The sequence below is a fragment of the Mirounga leonina genome, unplaced genomic scaffold (genome assembly GCF_011800145.1).
Source record: "Mirounga leonina isolate KUSES-001 unplaced genomic scaffold, KU_Mleo_1.0 Mir_172, whole genome shotgun sequence".
Taxonomy (NCBI): Eukaryota; Metazoa; Chordata; class Mammalia; order Carnivora; family Phocidae; genus Mirounga; species Mirounga leonina.
The window spans coordinates 7,237,878-7,256,175 of NW_023270442.1; the positions used below are offsets into that span (position 1 = coordinate 7,237,878).

At 41.4% G+C, this 18,298-nt stretch overlaps 1 protein-coding gene across 4 annotated transcripts in view; it reads right to left on the reverse strand.

Annotated features, from left to right (window-relative positions):
• The window catches only part of APP (amyloid beta precursor protein), a 258,633-nt gene that overhangs the window by 177,141 nt on the left and 63,194 nt on the right, over positions 1-18,298 (reverse strand). For all 4 annotated transcript variants that reach the window (XM_035017531.1, XM_035017532.1, XM_035017530.1 and 1 more), the window contains exon 3: positions 4,159-4,288. In XM_035017531.1, the coding sequence (XP_034873422.1) occupies positions 4,159-4,288 (130 nt within the window). The remainder of the gene's footprint in view (positions 1-4,158; positions 4,289-18,298) is intronic.

The following is an 18,298-nucleotide window of genomic DNA, read 5'->3' on the forward strand; positions in this document are numbered from 1 at the left end:
TGACAGATATGACATTTTATGCGCTGATTTCATTGTCCATCTTTTTTTTGATAAAAGTCTCTTGTTTGGGGCGCCTGGGTGGCTCAGTCATGCTTAAGCGTCTGCCTTCAGCTCAGGTCATGATCCCAGGGTCCTGGGATCCAGCCCCGCGTCAGGCTCCTGGCTCAGCAGGGAGCCTGCTTCTTCCTCTCCGTCCTCCCTCTGCCTCTCCCCTTGCTCATGCTCTCTCTCTCTCTATCTCTGTGTCTCAAATGAATAAGTAAAATCTTAAAAAAAAAAGACTTGTTTATTATAGAAATTAACAAACACTTAAATAAAGTCAAAATCACCTGTAATCTCACTATTTGTAAATAAACACTGGTAAGATTTCTTTTCCATGAATATTTTCTTTTATATTATTGAGAATCAGACTCTATATACTGGCTTGGAAGTATGACGAATTCGGAACGTTCATCGGTCCCACGCGAAAGACCACATGAGAAGGAGTCTGATCTCTCTCCAGGAACAGTGATTAGCCTTCCCTGATGAGAAAGGTCCAGGGATTCTGGCCATTCCTTATGATAGCATGATGTAGACAATCCTTAAAAACAGAGGACATTCAAGAATTCGTGTCCCTCTGCTATGCAAAAGCACGGCTCATCAAGCATCATTTCCACAGTATGTATGTATATAACCCAGCACACCATCTCCCAGGACTTCATAAGCAGTTGCACTGACAGATTGCAGAGGTCAATGAACAGGGGAGGAGCCACAGGTACTGACTGGATTACTGTGCTGGGACATCTGGGCATTTACAAGATCCTAGCGTCTACGATAAAACGTTCTCCCATGCCCAGCCCCATTCTTAAAATTAGGTGGAGTCTCATGTAACATTCTTGGATATTGTTCTGCTTCAGCATAAATCCAAAAAAGAGACTCTGGTACATTATCTGTCAGAATATCCAAATACAAACTTTTCACACCCAAGAAGATTAAGGTAGTTGTAGATAATTCACACAACAGTAGCCACCAAAAGACAAGGTATGACTATCTTAACGCTTTACTGAAGGAGTAAAATTCAAAATCGAGATGAATCAAATACCTTCAGTTTCTCACATGACCACGTCTGAATAGTTTCCTGGTCATTACTACCTATATGTTTGGAAAGCCTTGAATATAAAATGAAACAGAATGACCTCTAAGGTAGCAATTCTTTAATTTCTAATACTTTTGGGTTAAGCTATTAGCCCACTTTTGCCCCCAGAAATCAAGAGTAATTTGTCTTATGCAATGCACCCTGCCTATATTGGACAGAACCAAGTGTAGACCAGTGTTAGTTTCAGTGGTGAGTCTATTACACCAGGAAGAGTAGTCATTCTAGTGGAAAGGGGTGGAAGGCTTTGCAAAGAAAATATTCTCCTTGAGTAATGATAATGATGTGCTTAACTCCACATGAGATAATTAATGAAACATTCATGTGATGAAGAGCAATCTTACAATCTGGTTCTAGAAGCACAATCAAATGCAAAGGGTGAAAAGAGAAAGCCAACTCACTCTCAAGGGAAATCACTCACTGCATGGAAGGAAAGTGTCAACAGCAACCTCATACACTTTCTCCATCTAGACAAGGAACGCAAGATACTGCCGAGCAAGTATGCCCAAGACAAATACACGATCTGAAGAAAAATAACACAGTATAACACCAATCCTGCATCTGACAGAAAGGTCAGGAAGAGCGCATGCTAGGCATTAACAGGCATTTTTCTCTCCTCAAGCTCTATTTTGGGTTTTAATATGCTTAATGTTTAAGACATTTGTACTCTGCTTTCTAGGTAGCTCCTTTCTGAGAACTACCTTCAGTAAAATCATGTCTTTTGTCTAAAGGATAAGTTTGGATATAGCCATAGAGTTTGGAGGCTACTTACACTAATGCTAAACACTAATTCTTCTTCAAGCAGCAAGTATATATAAGAATGTTGCTTATTACTATCATCAAGTGGAAAACATTATCATGTGCCAGAGTCACAACTATCTCCTTTATGAATACAACGTGGGTTGGGACTTTTAAAAAGAACTGTTATTGATTGCCTCCCATTCACAGCCTTTCTTTCCCTTATGACCTGATTTGGTAAACCAGCTGGTTATTAGCTCCAGAACAATTTCTGTTACGACCGTAACACTGGATCGTGTATTGAAAGGTCCTGGACTTTGGTCCTAATTCTGTCACAAATACCTGGTGCCACGTATAGCAAGACACCCTCCTTCACGGACTCTCGATATTTGTGCCTGTGAAGTGAGACCACTTAGGAGGAACCTTCCTCCATGGTGCAGAACACGCTTTATCACAATAAAAACATTTTGACAGTTAATCACAGCATTATCATAAAATCTTTTGACTTCATATTTACATCTGAAGGCATTTCATACATCTTTTCTTCCTTTTGACAGTATTTTTTTCCCCTGGAGTTTCAATTCACTCTTGCCATGGGATGGGGCATAGAGTAGGACAAGGAGAGCAGCTGGGAAGGAGGAGACAATCAATTTAGGGTCACAGGAAATTTGCCACAACTAAGTGCACCATCGTGGTAAACTATATCCATAATGTGGTTTCCACTGTTTAGCCAATTCTGACACTTCTGAATAGTTATGAAGCAGGAAGATGTTAAGCAAAATGATAATGTTCACTTTTGAAACAGGTGTAGTTGTGAGTAACCTATCAGGTGTCATCAGCAATAATGCTCATCCAGAGACCTACTACCTGGTTCCCAGTGAGCTTATATCCTAAACAAAATGTACCTGAAACAGTTCACAGAATGGGTGAGAACCAAAAGAAACAGATCATTAATAAGACCTGACCCACCTGATTAACTGGTTCCTGATCTACTTCCTAACTTACACTGAATTAAATGGTCTCTTGGCATAATAACTAAATTGGTTTGAAATACACAGTTCCTGGAGACAGCTGACCTCTATATTTAAGCATTACTTATCTTCATCTTATTAAATCTTCAGTTTTTAATCAATTAGACAGAAAAGAGTTAGAAGCCTTGTAAAGTATTTAAGAATAAAGAAGGAGGAGGAACAAGGGAACTCTTGAATTATCAAATGTTTAAGAATCTGGTTTTCCACATTCTCTTCATCAATTCCATTGTGAGTAGTAAAACCAGATGAAAACTTCATTCTAATGGCCAATGTTTTCTATTAATGTCTCAAATTATGCACATGCATGAACAGTAATCAGTACGTATGCTGTTACAACATTCAGGTTTAAGCAAGTATTATACAGATCTCCAGAATATTCAACAGTTATCCTAAGTTTGCTGTTGGGACTTTTTTTTTAAAAAAGATCCCTTTTAGTTTTTAGAAGAAGTCACTGGAACGTATATCAATATTTGTCCACAGCCCCCTGTAGAGATCTCTATGTCCTTACAACCATGCAAGCTATCAGACCAAATGCTGATTTCCACACTGCCTGGTTATATAAAAATATCAACTACGAAGAGATTAGTTACAAAGTCAGATTAAGTATGGAGTATGACAGTGTTTCCAGAGGAAAAAGTATGACATCACACTGAACAGCGCAGTTTTTCACATCAAAAGTGGAAGTAAAATTTGAGGTTGGTGAGAGAAACACACATTTAAACCTTAGTGATCTAGCTGGTTCCTCCAGTTTGATATAAGCAGATAAAAGAATTCCCCAACTCTAGTGTCCCAGCTATTGCCAGGAGGAGTAATTGGCTGTTTCAGGAAAGAGATTTTGAAGAAATTAGCAGAATGGAAGAGCTTCACATTCGGTTCTCTCTTGTATGAAGTCTATGTGAGAAAACACACAAGGCCCTAGTTCTCCAAGTCTAGACAGTTAGTGTGCATGAGAATCACCTATGGGATTTGGTAAAATGAGGATTCCTAAACCCCATCCCCAAGCCTTTTCATTCAGCAGTTACGGAATCGGTCTAAGAATCTGTAGTTTTAATAAACATTTTAGGCAAATTCATTCTGAGGCAGGAAGCTAAAAAATATTGCTCCCTGCGCTGTCAGAAGACAGGATACCTTAAGAGCGCAAAATACAGTCCCATACAGAGTGGCAGAATGAAACTGCGTATCTGATCTAATGAGTGCATCCTTTTTCAACCCCAAAGAGCAGAGCTACGTGTGTCCGCTACGCAGCGACCAGCTCACCTAAGCAGCGGTAGGGGATCACAATGTGGGCGTGGGTCTTGCACTGCTTGCGGCCCCTCTTGCACCAGTTCTGGATGGTCACTGGTTGGTTGGCTTCCACCACATTGGTGATCTGCAGTTCAGGGTAGACCTGCGAGAGCACACGAAAAGGGAAATTGTTACTAGAGGGCCGGCATGTGCATGCACCTCATCAACCACTGCTGTTATCCTAAGGCACTGCTACCTCCCAGCCTTCGTGCTACTCTACCTCTGATCGAGCTTAAGAAATTCTGGGTAAAGAAAACGATGCAGGCGACAAAAACCTAATCATTCCATTCAAAATGTTAAGCGATGTGGCGTTTATTTTATTGTACCCGCTCAGGCTTAAAATACTATTTTATTTTTCCAGGGGAGATAAAATAGAAACGGGGAGGGGACCCTCTTATAAGTACAGGGTCATCTTAATGCAAAATAAACTGGTGTGAGGATGATATTCTGTAATGTCCTAAATAAATGTTATACTAGATACCCCTGGGAATATTACGATTACTTAAATTTAACCCACCCCTATTTTATTAACTAAGCAAACATTTTACATATAGGATATGACACACAGCAGCTTTCTATATAAAAATCTTCTCTTTATTCAAAGTAATTTCTATAAGAATCATTTGCTGGGGCGTCTGGGTGGCTCAGTTGGTTAAGTGTCTGCCCTTGGCTCAGGTCATGATCCCAAGGTCCTGGGATCGAGCCCCGCATCGGGCTCCCTGCTCTGCGGGGAGCCTGCTTCTCCCTCTGCCTCTGCAGCTGCTCCTGCTTGTTCTCTCTCTCTCTCTAATAAATAAATAAATAATAAAGTGTTTAAAAAAAAAAAGAATAATCTGTCAAACAGTTACCATGGGTGTCATTTAGATAAAGAACTGCTTTCATGAACCTCTACCCTTGACAACTAACTACAGCTCTTTGCTTTGATTACTGATCTCAGTAACTCACAGTTACTCAGAATGAAATGTGAAACTTGATCAACATAAAAAATATATTTGTCCAATACCAAATCACTTCTATTAATACTAATGAGTAGGGATGCAAAAGAAAAAAAATAAACCTAAAAATGTATTTCTAAACTAGGCTTTCCCTTGCATAAATCTTACACTTTGCTATGGTTGCTGTTGTGCTAAATAAAGACAATAAAGAGAGACAAGCCTAAGGGAACAGAGGCTGTAAAAGCAAGGGAATGGTTACAGTGATGGACCCTAAAACCTTAAGTTGGAATATGAAGGTGGGATACACGGTTCAAGGCTGTAGTATCAATGAGTCCTGGTGTGGGCTACAGAATTTTGGCATAAAGGCACCGAAGAAAGTGAGACGGCTATAAGAGGTGCTTAAAACGTGGGAGTGTTGGAGAGTGGAAATGCAAGATTTCGGAGAAGTTACATCATTGGCAATTTCAAGGAGTAGAATACAGCCAGGGGAGGGAATGGCTGATGAAGAATGAGGATGGCAGCAAGATCACTGGCGGAAGGAATCATCAAGGAACTGGGAAACTGGCATCTTGGAAGGATCTTCGAGGTTGGCATGGTTTGGGTGACAGAAAGCCAAGAGCTAAGCCCTTCAAAGACTGAGGGGGAATGCCGCTGAGGTGGAGAGTGGTGTCCAGACTCCCAACACCAACAGACAGAAGAGCAAGTGCCCTAGTTCACGAGCATGTACCTCACAGTTGGGGCCGGGGACGTTTTAGGGAGGAGAGGGGAAGACTGGTTGGGAAGTGAAGATAAGGAGGAAGGAGGCGACCCCCACCTCCTGGCACAATGCTAGCAGGTCTATGAGGAAAGAACTTCTAGAAGCAGAGGCTCCAGGGGAAGCAGTGCTTGTGGGGGAGAACCAGGTTTCTGAGCAAGAAAACAGCATCCACAGTTTGGGCTATGGATAGGGAGAATGTAGCTTAGGATTGTCCGTAGCAATCAGAGAGGGCTTGCCACGATCCTGTCTTTACTTAAACTGTTGATATTTTATTCATTGTGGGTTTGGGGGCATTAGTTCTGATTTTTTATATACCGCATTAAAATATTATTTGATTCCTGAGTGCCTCATTCACAGCACCTTAGTCCCAGCCCTGAGATACATCGGTTAAAAAAAAATAAAGCACCGAAAACAGATAAAAGCTGGTCCATCCAGACAGTGGATTATCCAGTGCCCAAAAGAAACGAACTACCAAGCTATGAGGAGACACGGAGGAACCTTAGATGCAAATGACCAAGGGAAAGAGGCCAATCTGAAGAGGCTCCATACCGTACGATTCCAACTCTATGACATTCTGGAAAAGGCAAAACCATGGAGACAGTAAAATGATTAGTGCCCACCAGGAGTTAGGAGGTGGGAGGGAGGGATGAACAGCAGGAGCACAGAGGATTTTTAGTGCCATGAAAGTATTCTGTATGATACTACGATAACGAATGTGGTCATTATACATTTGTCCAAACCCGTAGCTTGTACAACACCCAAGAGCTAACCCTAATGTAAACTATGGACTCTGGGTGATTATGAAGTCAGGGTCAACTCACCAAGTGGAACATATGTACCGCTGTGGTGGGGGTGCTGATGATGGGGGAGGCTGGGCGGGGGCGGGGGGGGGGACAGGGGATATATAAGAAATTCCTGTGCCACTTCCTCAGTTTTGTTGTGAACTTAAAATTGCTCTAAAATATAATGTCTATTTTTTTTTTTTTTAAAGATTTTACTTATTTATTTGACAGGGAGCGAGAGTACAAGCAGGGCGAGCAGCAGAGGGAGAGGGAGAAACAAGCTCCCCGCTGAGCAGGGAACCCAATGTGGGACTCGATCCCTGGACCCTGGGATCATGACCTGAGCCAAAGGCTTAACCAAATGAGCCATCCAGGTGCCCCATAAAGTCTATTTTTTAACACTAAGGCCCCGATCAGTGTAGTACGAGATAAATCCAGTGGGAGAGGTATGTGCCATGAGAACACACAAAACAGGGTATCTGAACCAGAATCCTGGGGTGGAACCAAGAAAGTTACTCTTCAAAAACATGGCCAGCTAACTTAGCTCCAAATTGAAACAGCTATCTTCCCTTTATTTTATTTCGTTCATAAGTATTGTAACACCTCGCTGCATGCATTTCGGTCACGGATATTGCTCAACTTGAAAACGGCACTAAAAATTTATTATCCCTATGGCTTTCTTCCATATGATGAAAGGTGAAGTGGCTCTTTGTACAGGAATATAATTCTCCTGCCACCTTTCCTTGTTTATTGGATCACAAAAGTACAGCACTCGTGAGTCATAAACTCCATGACACTGGAGAGTTTGCCCTGAGGGACAGGACTTTATGTGCCTTAAAGTGTGAGTTACTGCATTTTTCTTAAGGGGTTCTAGCTAGCTGCCTCTTCACAGAAATACTACCCTGCTGAGAATGTTCTCAGGAGCTTTCAGTTTTCTGTAAGCCCTGTGGCAAGCCCAGACAAGTCACATTTTTTTCTTTTTAATTGCAAACCCAAAGCAAACAAATAAACAAACAAAAAACAACCATTTGCAGGGTTCAAATTGATAAGCAGGAGAGGAAGGCTCTCTTGTTCATGCTGCATACCATCTTCAGTTTCCGATAGCAATGTTTGGGCAACACAGCAGTAACTTACCCAGCTGGGAATTTTCTAGCAGACAGAATTGCATACAGAAAAATTAAAATCAGTGAAAACAAGGTTTTTCCCCAAGATCACCAGAGCTACAAAAAGTGATTAGCCGAACACAGAATTTACTTCCAGTTCCCCTCATGAGATCTAGAGCATTTGTGTTCTTTCCTGTTGCTTCGACTTTCTCTCTCCAGAATGCCGACAGTGACGGCTGTTAATATGCAGGTGGATGAGGTGATCATAGATCATAAACTCTGAACTTGCAGAAATCCCATGTACAGTTTGTGTCAGTACCTTGAACCTGATTCACCTATTTTTCAGAGACAAGAAATTATGGGTTTGGATCTGCCAAAGATAATAAAATTTTGCTGTTCTAAAATCAGGAGGTTTATTTTAGAAGAGGGAGGAACATCAACAAGACTAGTAACAAAATTTCTTTGGATGCACAGAGAAAGTCCCAGGGAGTCCACAGGGGCACACAAGCCCCAACAAAGGAACAAAAAAATAAAATGACACAATGAAAAAAACACATTAAAGTTTCGGACTAAAAATTCAAGTCCTGGACACTTAGTTTTTTATTAAGCAGCTCCACTAGGTGACCAGAGACAACCACTTTTATGTTACGAGACAAGCATTTTATGTTGAAAAAATAGCATAGCTCATGGGTTTAGGCAAGCATAAAAACTAAAATAATGAGACATGCCAAGATGTTCGTGGCTAGTGAAGTCCTTGACTTTTCACCATGATTAATTAGAAACATCGGTTCGATGTTTTACATTTTCTTTGCAGCATCTCAAATCTTAACATAAAGAAATAAAGACGGCTGAGCTCCTTTGGCAATGTGCTCTTTCCAACACAGGCAACACGGGTATTGCTAACACAACAAGCATTATGAATAATTTCCTAGTGTAGGATCAGCAAGTGAACTTTTATATGGCCTCTTTCTTTTCTGAAATGTTTCCCGTGTGAACCCCACATATGAACAACTATTTTCTTGATTAATAAAAAAATGTAGGTCACTACAGCTATCTTTTTTTTTTTTTTTTAAAGATTTTATTTATTTATTCATGAGAGACAGAGAGAAACAGAGGGAGAAGCAGGCTCCCAAGGAGCGGGAAGCCCGATGCGGGGCTCGATCCAGGACCCTGGGATCATGACCTGAGCCGAAGGCAGACGCTTAACCATCTGAGCCACCCAGGCGCCCTCACTACAGCTATCTTTTTTTTTTTTAAGATTTTTTTTTTTTTTTTGAGAGAGAGAGAATGAGAGACAGAGAGCACGAGAGGGAAGAGGGCAGAGGGAGAAGCAGACTCCCCGCCGAGCAGGGAGCCCGATGTGGGACTCGATCCCGGGACTCCAGGATCACGACCTGAGCCGAAGGCAGTCGCTTAACCAACTGAGCCACCCAGGCGCCCTCACTACAGCTGTCTTAATAAATCCTTAAAACAGAAGCAAATCTAGGTCTGTGTCAGTTCCGTGAACAGTAGTACGTAGTACACTGTCCTCAGTTCCTACAAATCTTCCTGAAGTACAGCTACCCAGGGCAGCCGCTGTTTAAATACACACAGCGTGCTCCAGACACACTCCTACTTAAGACCCTTCCAGCACACTGCAGATGCCCAAGCCTATTAGGGTCCCCCCACACCGCGGACACACCTCCCCCACTCACAGCGTCATGCAATGTTAATCCCTCTCTCCCACTTCAGGAATGCTTAATGGTATTTATCACAGTGTGCCTCACATTCGTGTTAAGGACACGTGTATACTGCCTTCCCAGGGAAAATGCACTTTTCCAAAGGGCAGGAAACACAATTTGGCACCCCGGAGCCTCCCTGTGGTTCTCCGTGTTCACTACCTTTGGCTGAAGGCTATCAGGAGGCTGCCAACTCCCTTCCCTCTCTGTAGTGCTCCAGACCCCCGCCTTCGGAAGGAGTCCTCATTAGCGGCCAGGTTTTAACTCTGCAGCTCTGTCCCTGTAGCTAATTAGAGTCTGAGGAAAGCAAACTAAATCGCATTCTCTTCCTCAAGAGCTCCGAATTAACACACGCGGGCTGTAGCCAGATATAACACCCGGCTGGTAGGCAAAGTCATCATCAGAGATGGTGCCCATCTCAAAACCTGCAGGGGAAGGGGAGCAAGGCACGGGCAAGCAGCAGCTGGTCCAGGGGATGGAAAAGGAAGATGTGCACACAGAGAGAGAAGCTAAGGTGAGAAAGGCAGGCACGGTGCCTGAGACAGACAGACAAGGCCGAGGAGCAGAGAGGGGACCGCCAATTACCTGTCACTCCAGTGAGGCACGGCACAGCCCCTCTAACAAGCCCCTTATTCTAAACATAGGTTACTTTGTTTTCCTTCCGACTGAACCAAACCCAAGAAGGCCCCAACTCAAATACTGATTCACAAATATCCTCTCTTTGATCGTCTCCATCTCTGGATCCAAAGCAGTTTATCTTTTATCTGATCACCTACCACTTTCTGCTTTCCATTACAGCTCCATGCCTTTCTGCTCTGTTAGAATACACACTCCCTGAAGGCAGGGACAAAGCGATACATCTTCATGTTCCCTTACCTGCGGCCAACACTGTGAAAGCCCAGTAAGTGCCTGACAAATATGTAATGGGTATTTCTGCTGAAGTTCAGAGTCCATTAACTGTAGGGAAATTCAGGATATATTAAACCCCCATCAGGGATTATCAATGTATCTCTTAAATAAAATAATCTAATAGTATAATACTATAGTTGGACTACGAGCATTTGAGAAAAATAAGCATCTCAACGCCTTCCAATATTGTTCTTCCAAGTATGATATAGCAACTTATATAAATAATAGCCTCATGTAAGAGGCAGTAGATTAATGTTGATAAATACACAGCTAAAGAAGATGTTCAGGAAGAATGAAAAGTCAGGCTCTTACTTAGACTAAGGAGACCCATCCAGCCGGTCCAGGAACCCAAAAAGAGCCTACGCTTCTGGCCATAGAAATAGGTTTTATCTTTGAAAGCAAATGTATCAGTACATAAATTAAACTTTTTTAAAAAAGAGAGTTGAAGCAATTCAAAATATTGAAAGCAGGGAGAGAAAAGTAAAAACAATCTTAGATCCACATTAGAATGTTATAGTTGGTTTTGCCTCACTACAGAAGAATACCTTAAAACCCAGTCACCATCGCCATACTTTCATTCTAAATTTTAAACATCTAAAGTCTCTCTCTATTCAAACTGGAAATATATGAATATCAGACAAGATAACTTTTAAGCTGTTAAATATGCAAAGCAAGAAAAGACACTGATGATATTTAAGAAAGCCAAGAACATGTAGTTACATACATAAAATATAAAAATAGTTAAGACATATGTTGTTAGAGCCCTACAGAACTTTCCTCTGTTCCCAATAATTAAAGCAAACAGGGGAACCCTTCATGTCCCTTTTGCAAACAGGCCACTTAGACAAGTGATTAATGCCAAAAGTCCTATTTACACACAACTAACTTCCAAACGGTCAAGGATGTTCAAGACCACAAAATCAAATGTAGTTAGGAAAAGGCTGAAAACAGAGTTAATGATCATGGTAAGAAGAATTGCTACAAATTCTGAAAATAAATTGCTTACTGTTCTTTCTAGTCTATTAACTTTTTTTTTTTTAAGATTTTATTTATTTGACAGAGAGAGACATAGCAAGAGAGGGAACACAAGCAGGGGGAGTGGGAGGGGGAGAAGCAGGCTTCCCGCAGAGCAGGGAGCCCGATGCGGGGCTCGATCCCAGGACCCTGGGATCATGACCTGAGCCGAAGGCAGACGCTTAACGACTGAGCCACCCAGGTGCCACAAGTCTCTTAACTTTTTAAATAAATTTTTAACCAAATTCTCAAAGAAATTTCTTTTTGGGGAAAAAATGCTAGAAATTATGTAATGGTGATAAAGATATATTTAAAAAAAAGAAAATAAACAAACATGATGCTTTGGTTTGTCTTCAATCAATTTACAGCACGGCAAAGGGGACAGCAACACATCTGCAATCAGGGGCTTGCCAAAAATAATGCAGACCATGAAGGAGGCAAGATAGAGCACAGGCATTCCAGACTTATCTAGGAACAAGACTAGATTTTATAATTATTGAAGTTGAGTGATATGTACCTTGGGCATTCATTCTGTTATTCTTTTACTTTTGTATGTGCTTGAAATTTTGACTTAAAAAGAATTAAAAGTAAAAACAACAACAATAACAAACCAGTCCAGTGGAAACGAAGTCAAATTTCTAAATTTACAAGTGACAAAACAAATTCAAACACAAAGATCCAAACTGCAATGTCCGACTGCAGTTAGCATGGATAAATAGAAACTCCACAGCAAGGTGGTACAGAGGTCATCATGAGATATTTTCATCTGAAACCTCTACATACCAATTTCCTTTCCAAAGAACACATCGAAGAGGAGAATAAGAAAAATAAAATAATGGAGGATTTCCCAAGTGCCAGAATCATTGCAAATGTTTTCTGTGTAGAAGGCACGCAATCCTCAATCAGCAACAGCTCCAGTGCACAGGAGAGCAAACTGATGGAGTAGGAACGTATCGAAGTCGGTGCCATTCCCGAGCACGCAGAGGGCATTAATTACAAGTTTTAAATACGCTTTTTTTTTTTTTAAAGAGTTTATTTATTTATTTGAGACAGAGAGAATGAGAGACAGAGAGCATGAGAGGGAGGAGGGTCAGAGGGAGAAGCAGACTCCCTGCCGAGCAGGGAGCCCGATGCGGGACTCGATCCCGGGACTCCAGGATCATGACCTGAGCCGAAGGCAGTCGCTTAACCAACTGATCCACCCAGGCGCCCCATTAATTACAAGTTTTAAATACATTTTACACTTCAGTGTGTATCAACCAAAACCAAGTTATGTCTCAGACAATACAATTGCTGTTTCTGGATTAAAATGACTTACTTTCACCTTTAAAATTTTCTGTAATACAAAGAAAAAATCCTAGCAAACTGCTTTCAGCATAAATTATTTTAATAATGTGAGGGGTGCTGGGAACGGAATAATGAATTTAACTGAGAAAGAGCACTAGAAACCAAAAACAACGGTCTCTGCTTATGATGTCATGGGGTGAAGGGCAACGCGCAGCTGACGAAACATGACTGCAGTGTGGGAAGTGTGAGCCCAGCTAGGTTTTCACAATGACGACCTTATGCAAAAGCAAGGGACGTAAAATGCTGCAGGGCACTGGCCTGTTTCCCAATAATTTGGCCCAAGTCTGTTTCCAACGCTGTATATACATAGATTGTTTTATACATACGCTCCTGTTCAAAGTTGGGACAATACTGTCAGAGAATCTTGTTCAATGCATAAGACTTTCTCACTCCAGAAGTGCCAAACGTAGAAACAAATGGGAGGGCGGTGGGGGCGGGGGGGCGGATGTGAGATGGGGAGAATCACTAAAATAAATAGGACAGGACACAAATGTGAAAACATCATGAGATGTGTACACATACAACCTAGATTCTCCTTCTCGGTCAGTTTATGGTGATTTTAAAAAATATCCAAATCGTACAGTTCTACTAATCAACTCTACCTCAAAAAAGAGAAAAAATAAATTACAGGAAAAAACTTTCAGTAAATAAATTAATTACATGTAAAATATAAAAGTCCACAGTATTACTATGTACCTAAAAGTACACAGTATTATAGTACAAAAGCACCTAGTGTTACTGCAAATATGAATAATTGAGTATCCGTTTAAGAAGGTGCTAGATGGTAAGAAGGACAAATGTTAAATTAAACATTAACTTGATTAAATGATAAATGTGTAAAAAAAAAAAATCCAAACTTGATTGCACCTTGATTGCATCCTATGGTTTGTGCAAGCAATCCTTACAAGTAAGTACACAGACCATTAATGCATAAAATATATCTGTTCTCAGGTACAGGCAGCCAGACAGCTCTATTTGCAAATTATTTCACCTAACAGGAATTTCTGGATCTTTCATATACTGAAACCACAATGCATATGTGCCTGTAATTTGTAGGTCAATTTTAAGTCTATAAAGGTGGAACACACAACAAAATAATAATAATGGTCAAGAATATACCACGGCTTCTGCTGTTTCATACTATGCCCTCAAAATTGGTTCGATCAAAAGAATCACACACAATGTTTGTTTTTTTTTTAACTTTGTTTTAATGCACAGTATTGTGGAACCAAGGCTGACAAGTAATTCTTGTCTCGGAACCCCATGTTTTGTGATCTATTTTACAGTAGGAAGCTGGGCAAAGGAAATGGGTCTGTTCAACTTATCAAACGGGCACATTCTGTTTTGTTCAGGCACTGGTATGTTTGGTTTGGTGATCCTGTTAGTTTGCAGACAAAACAACTGTTCATTTAGAGAAAGAAAATTTTAAAAAACAGGGAACACACATATTGTTAGCTGTGGTAAACACTTTGGGAAAAGAGCGGATGCCCGCAATCTAACTGAAGATTACAAGCAAAGCCACGTTCACCTGTCTGACTTTGCGAGCTGGGGATCTCTGCCAGAGATGCTGAAGCTTCCAAACTCCCTCCAGAGACCTGCTCCTTAGGTGAGTTAGCAGAGTCAACACATGCTCTAGGCCCTGTCCTTCAAAAGGTGCCGGGAAGGGTAAGGATCCAGAGGGTAGAAGAGCCTCTGTTTTAATTTCTCTCCTTAAAAAAGGAGGAACAGTGCTGGGACTTTATAATTTCTTGTTTAACTGACAGTATTTAACTTCGACAGCATCATGCAGCGAGGGCACGATGTAAGACTGGTGAGGCGGCTTTCCTGCATTGCTCAGGTGGAAAGATTGCAAAGGCTGGATATGAAAGGTCTGTCTAGTGAAGCCCATGCTCCCCAGCATGGCACCTGGCCCCAAGGGCTCCCTTATCAGGTCATCTTATATACAACAAGGCAGATGAGCAGGATGATCCTTTGCATTCCCTTTCATGCTAACATCCTGAGATCTGAATCCCCTTTTCTTCCTAATCCAACCTACCCTGGAGATAGGCTAATTCTTCTGGAAGTGTCTTGACCACCAAACACTCATGCTAAGAAACAATCCCACAGCTCTTATTTCCAGAATTAGACCTGAAATCCCCAGATTTATAATCAAAACCTTCTACTTTCCAATTCTCTGAATTCTCAATTTATCCAATTATATATTTAATAAGCTACTTACGAGCCAAGAACAGTGTCTCGCCACTCAGCAACCCACAACACAAAATCCTACCCTGAACAGCATTCAATAAATACTTGCTAAATTTGCCTGACCTAAATCTGGGAGTAAGATTCTTTATTACACTTTCAATATTGTATTCTCCCACCCCGAACCCTTTGGTTTAAATAAAACAATGTTCTGTTTTTCTTCTGAAATCTCTTTTCATTCAAAAAGAAAAGGGACAATAAAATCTAAAAATTGTCATTTTTGTTCCTAGGCTTCACTATATGTTTCAAGGGGAATATTACTCTATTTCTGTTCTACTTATAAGACTCCTAGTTCCCTAGAACAATGTAACAGTTTGGGTAATGTAACAGTGCATTAAGGCAAGTGGCCACTTTAGGCTGTTAAGTGATGAATAATTCACACAGTTATTTTCAAGTTGTTTCCGTGACCGCAGCACTTTCTGGGTCTCGTATCTAACAGAGGAAAGGAACCGTATTCTACCACAGGACCACAGAGGAAAATAATAATTGAGCGAGTATCTGTTGTGGTCATCGATTACTGCATACAAACCAGCCCAAAACTTAGTAGCCTCAAATGATAAGCATTCAAATAATAAACTATAAACTGTGTCATCTCACACAGTTTCTGTGGGTCTGGAATCTGGGAGTGACACTGACTCTGACGAGGGTCCAGTCCAGACGCTGGCTGCAGGCACAGAAGGCTTCACCTGGCTATAAGATGCACTTCCAAGAGGTTCCTTCTCATGCCTGTCAAGCTAGTGCTGGCCACAGGGAGAGGGCTTCCGTTCCTCCTGGCGTGCACATCTCCACAGAGCCGCTGGAGGGCGTGCTGGGAAGATGGCGGAGTAGGAGGACCCCGTCCCACGGATATAACCAGGTACCCCTCACATCCAAGTCACAGTGCTGTTTAGGTGTCCTTACAGCACGGCAGCCGGCTTTGCTGTAGCAGGTGTATGCAAGGTGGAAGTCACGTCTTCATGACCTCGCCTAACACCATCATTTCTGTAACACCCTATGGGTTACAGAGGTCAGCCCTGCACAGTGTGGGAGACTACACACGGGTGTGAAGGCAAGTTCCACTGGAAGCCCTCCTGGAGGCTAGCTGGCTACCACATAATAATTCAGAATTTCTCACTATTCTGTGGTTCGACTGGGCAATTCTCCACATGGTGTTACCACCCAGCACATCGCAAGGAAGGCTGCAAGCTGCAAGCGGGCTTTGTGCACATGGCTGGTAGCTGGTACCGCTCTCTGGGGTCTCTCCTTATACGGGGCACTGGTGCCATCGTGGGTCCCCACCCCCACTCATCTCACTCTCATTACCTCCCAAAGGCCCCACCTCCGAAAACCATCACGTTGGACATTAGGGCTTCAACATATGAAACTGTGGGGAAGCACAAATATTCAGTCCATTGCAGTCCTCAATACCTATCTGATGAAGAAATGAAAGGAAATCCTCACACGGGACTGACTGTGCTAATAAAAAACAACAAAAAGGAAATGCAAGTATTTGAGTGATGACTGGGCAGAAGAGTAATAACTATTATGATTAAGGAAAACAGGGCGTTTATGGGTCCCAAGAAGGGGTGATTTGGGGTAAAATGCAGATTAAACAAATACTCAATTTAAACCCTAAGTTTCAAACTACCTTCCCAATCAAATCAGGAGGCAAAAATGACAGTATTAATAACAAAACAACCAAGAACAGGGAACGCAAATTGAGAGGAATGAGAGACTATGAAGGAAATGCACTAGATAATTCACCATCAGAATAATAATATTTGACACAGTATTAAACTAAGCATCCACAGACACAATGTGCAGCTATACAGGCAATCTTTTGGAAAAACAAATTTAACAAGTGAGTTAAATTGGTTAGCAAAAGGTCAAAATGAGGTCAAGGTCATGAATTCAGTCTGTTTCATTTGGTCCTTAGGCGCAGGGACTGCTAACAGCTCCTCTCTGACTCAGCCAGGTATCTCTAAAACATCTGTGTTTTGGTCACAAGAGGGACTGAGAACATAAAGAAAAAAATTATTCATCACGATTGGGAGAAAAATAATCAGTAAATGAGTAACACACAAAAAAACATATATATATATATATATATATATATACTTAAAAGTATTTGCACCATGATAGATGTCAGAATACAATGGATAAATATCTTCAAGGTGCTGAACAAGAATGCCCATCAAACCTGGAACTCTATATTTAATTAAGCCATCATTCAGTAAGAATTTAGGAAATAACCAGATGACAGCCAACCAAAAAAAAAAAAAAGAATCAAAATAAATGATATAGGAATAGAGATGCTTTGGTGGAAGCACTGGTGTAAACGATGAACCCAGCTGAAGACAGAACCTGCCACTGTGATTATAATAGCAATGGAACAGATTGTAGTATTACAACTTTGAAAATATAAAATTACTACAACTTGCAAAACCTGTGAAAAGTGGAGACAGAAAAATTGTGAATATTATTTTCCTTGGCCTTCCTAGCAGAAAATCATTCAATCCTGTCTAAAACAAAAACGTGGAGTCAAAAAAGGAATAAGGGAAAAGAAACATTTTCCAACAAAACACAGAAAAATTCAATCCTACAGAAGAAAACTATTTCTAATTATGAAAGAAAAATATTAGAATACCTACAAAGTGGGAAGTGGCAGGAAGACCTTACAATATCCATAAAGAATGTTCCGGATAGTTCAGGATGCACCATTCAAAAGAAAATGCCAAACACTGTTTAAAAGTTCTGAGTGACCATTTCTCCACCCCACCAGTTTCTCAAAAGCCAGTAAAGTCAGGGCACACTGAATTCCCTCAGGTGCCCTCTCTCCAACCTATAACTTTTCTAATGCACTGGGTGTTTCTAAGCCCACTGTGTTGGGCTATGGTCATTATTCTATTTCAGCTCCATGCCACTCACTCTTCGTCTCTTTTCTGGCAAAAGTCCCTCTCCCCATACTCTGTGGCTCTGGCTGGGCTGTCACAGAGGCCACAAACCCTCAAGGCCAAGGTGGACCAGTCCCAGTACTGAGTCCTTATGGATATGGTAACTGATCTAAATGTAGGTGTGTGACCAAAAAAGCAGGGGTGGACCAGTCCTAGTACTGAGTCCTTATGGATATGGTAACTGATCTAAATGTAGCTGTGTGACCAAAAAAGCTGGGCCAACCAAAATCCCCGCCTTGGAATGATAATGCACAATGGCAGAACCAAGTAGGGATGCCAAGCTAAGACAACACACTCCCAGAGCCACTGGCTGTCATCTTACCCGGCCTCCTAGAGGAAGCCCATCTTAGCAGGAGACAGACAACGAGGTG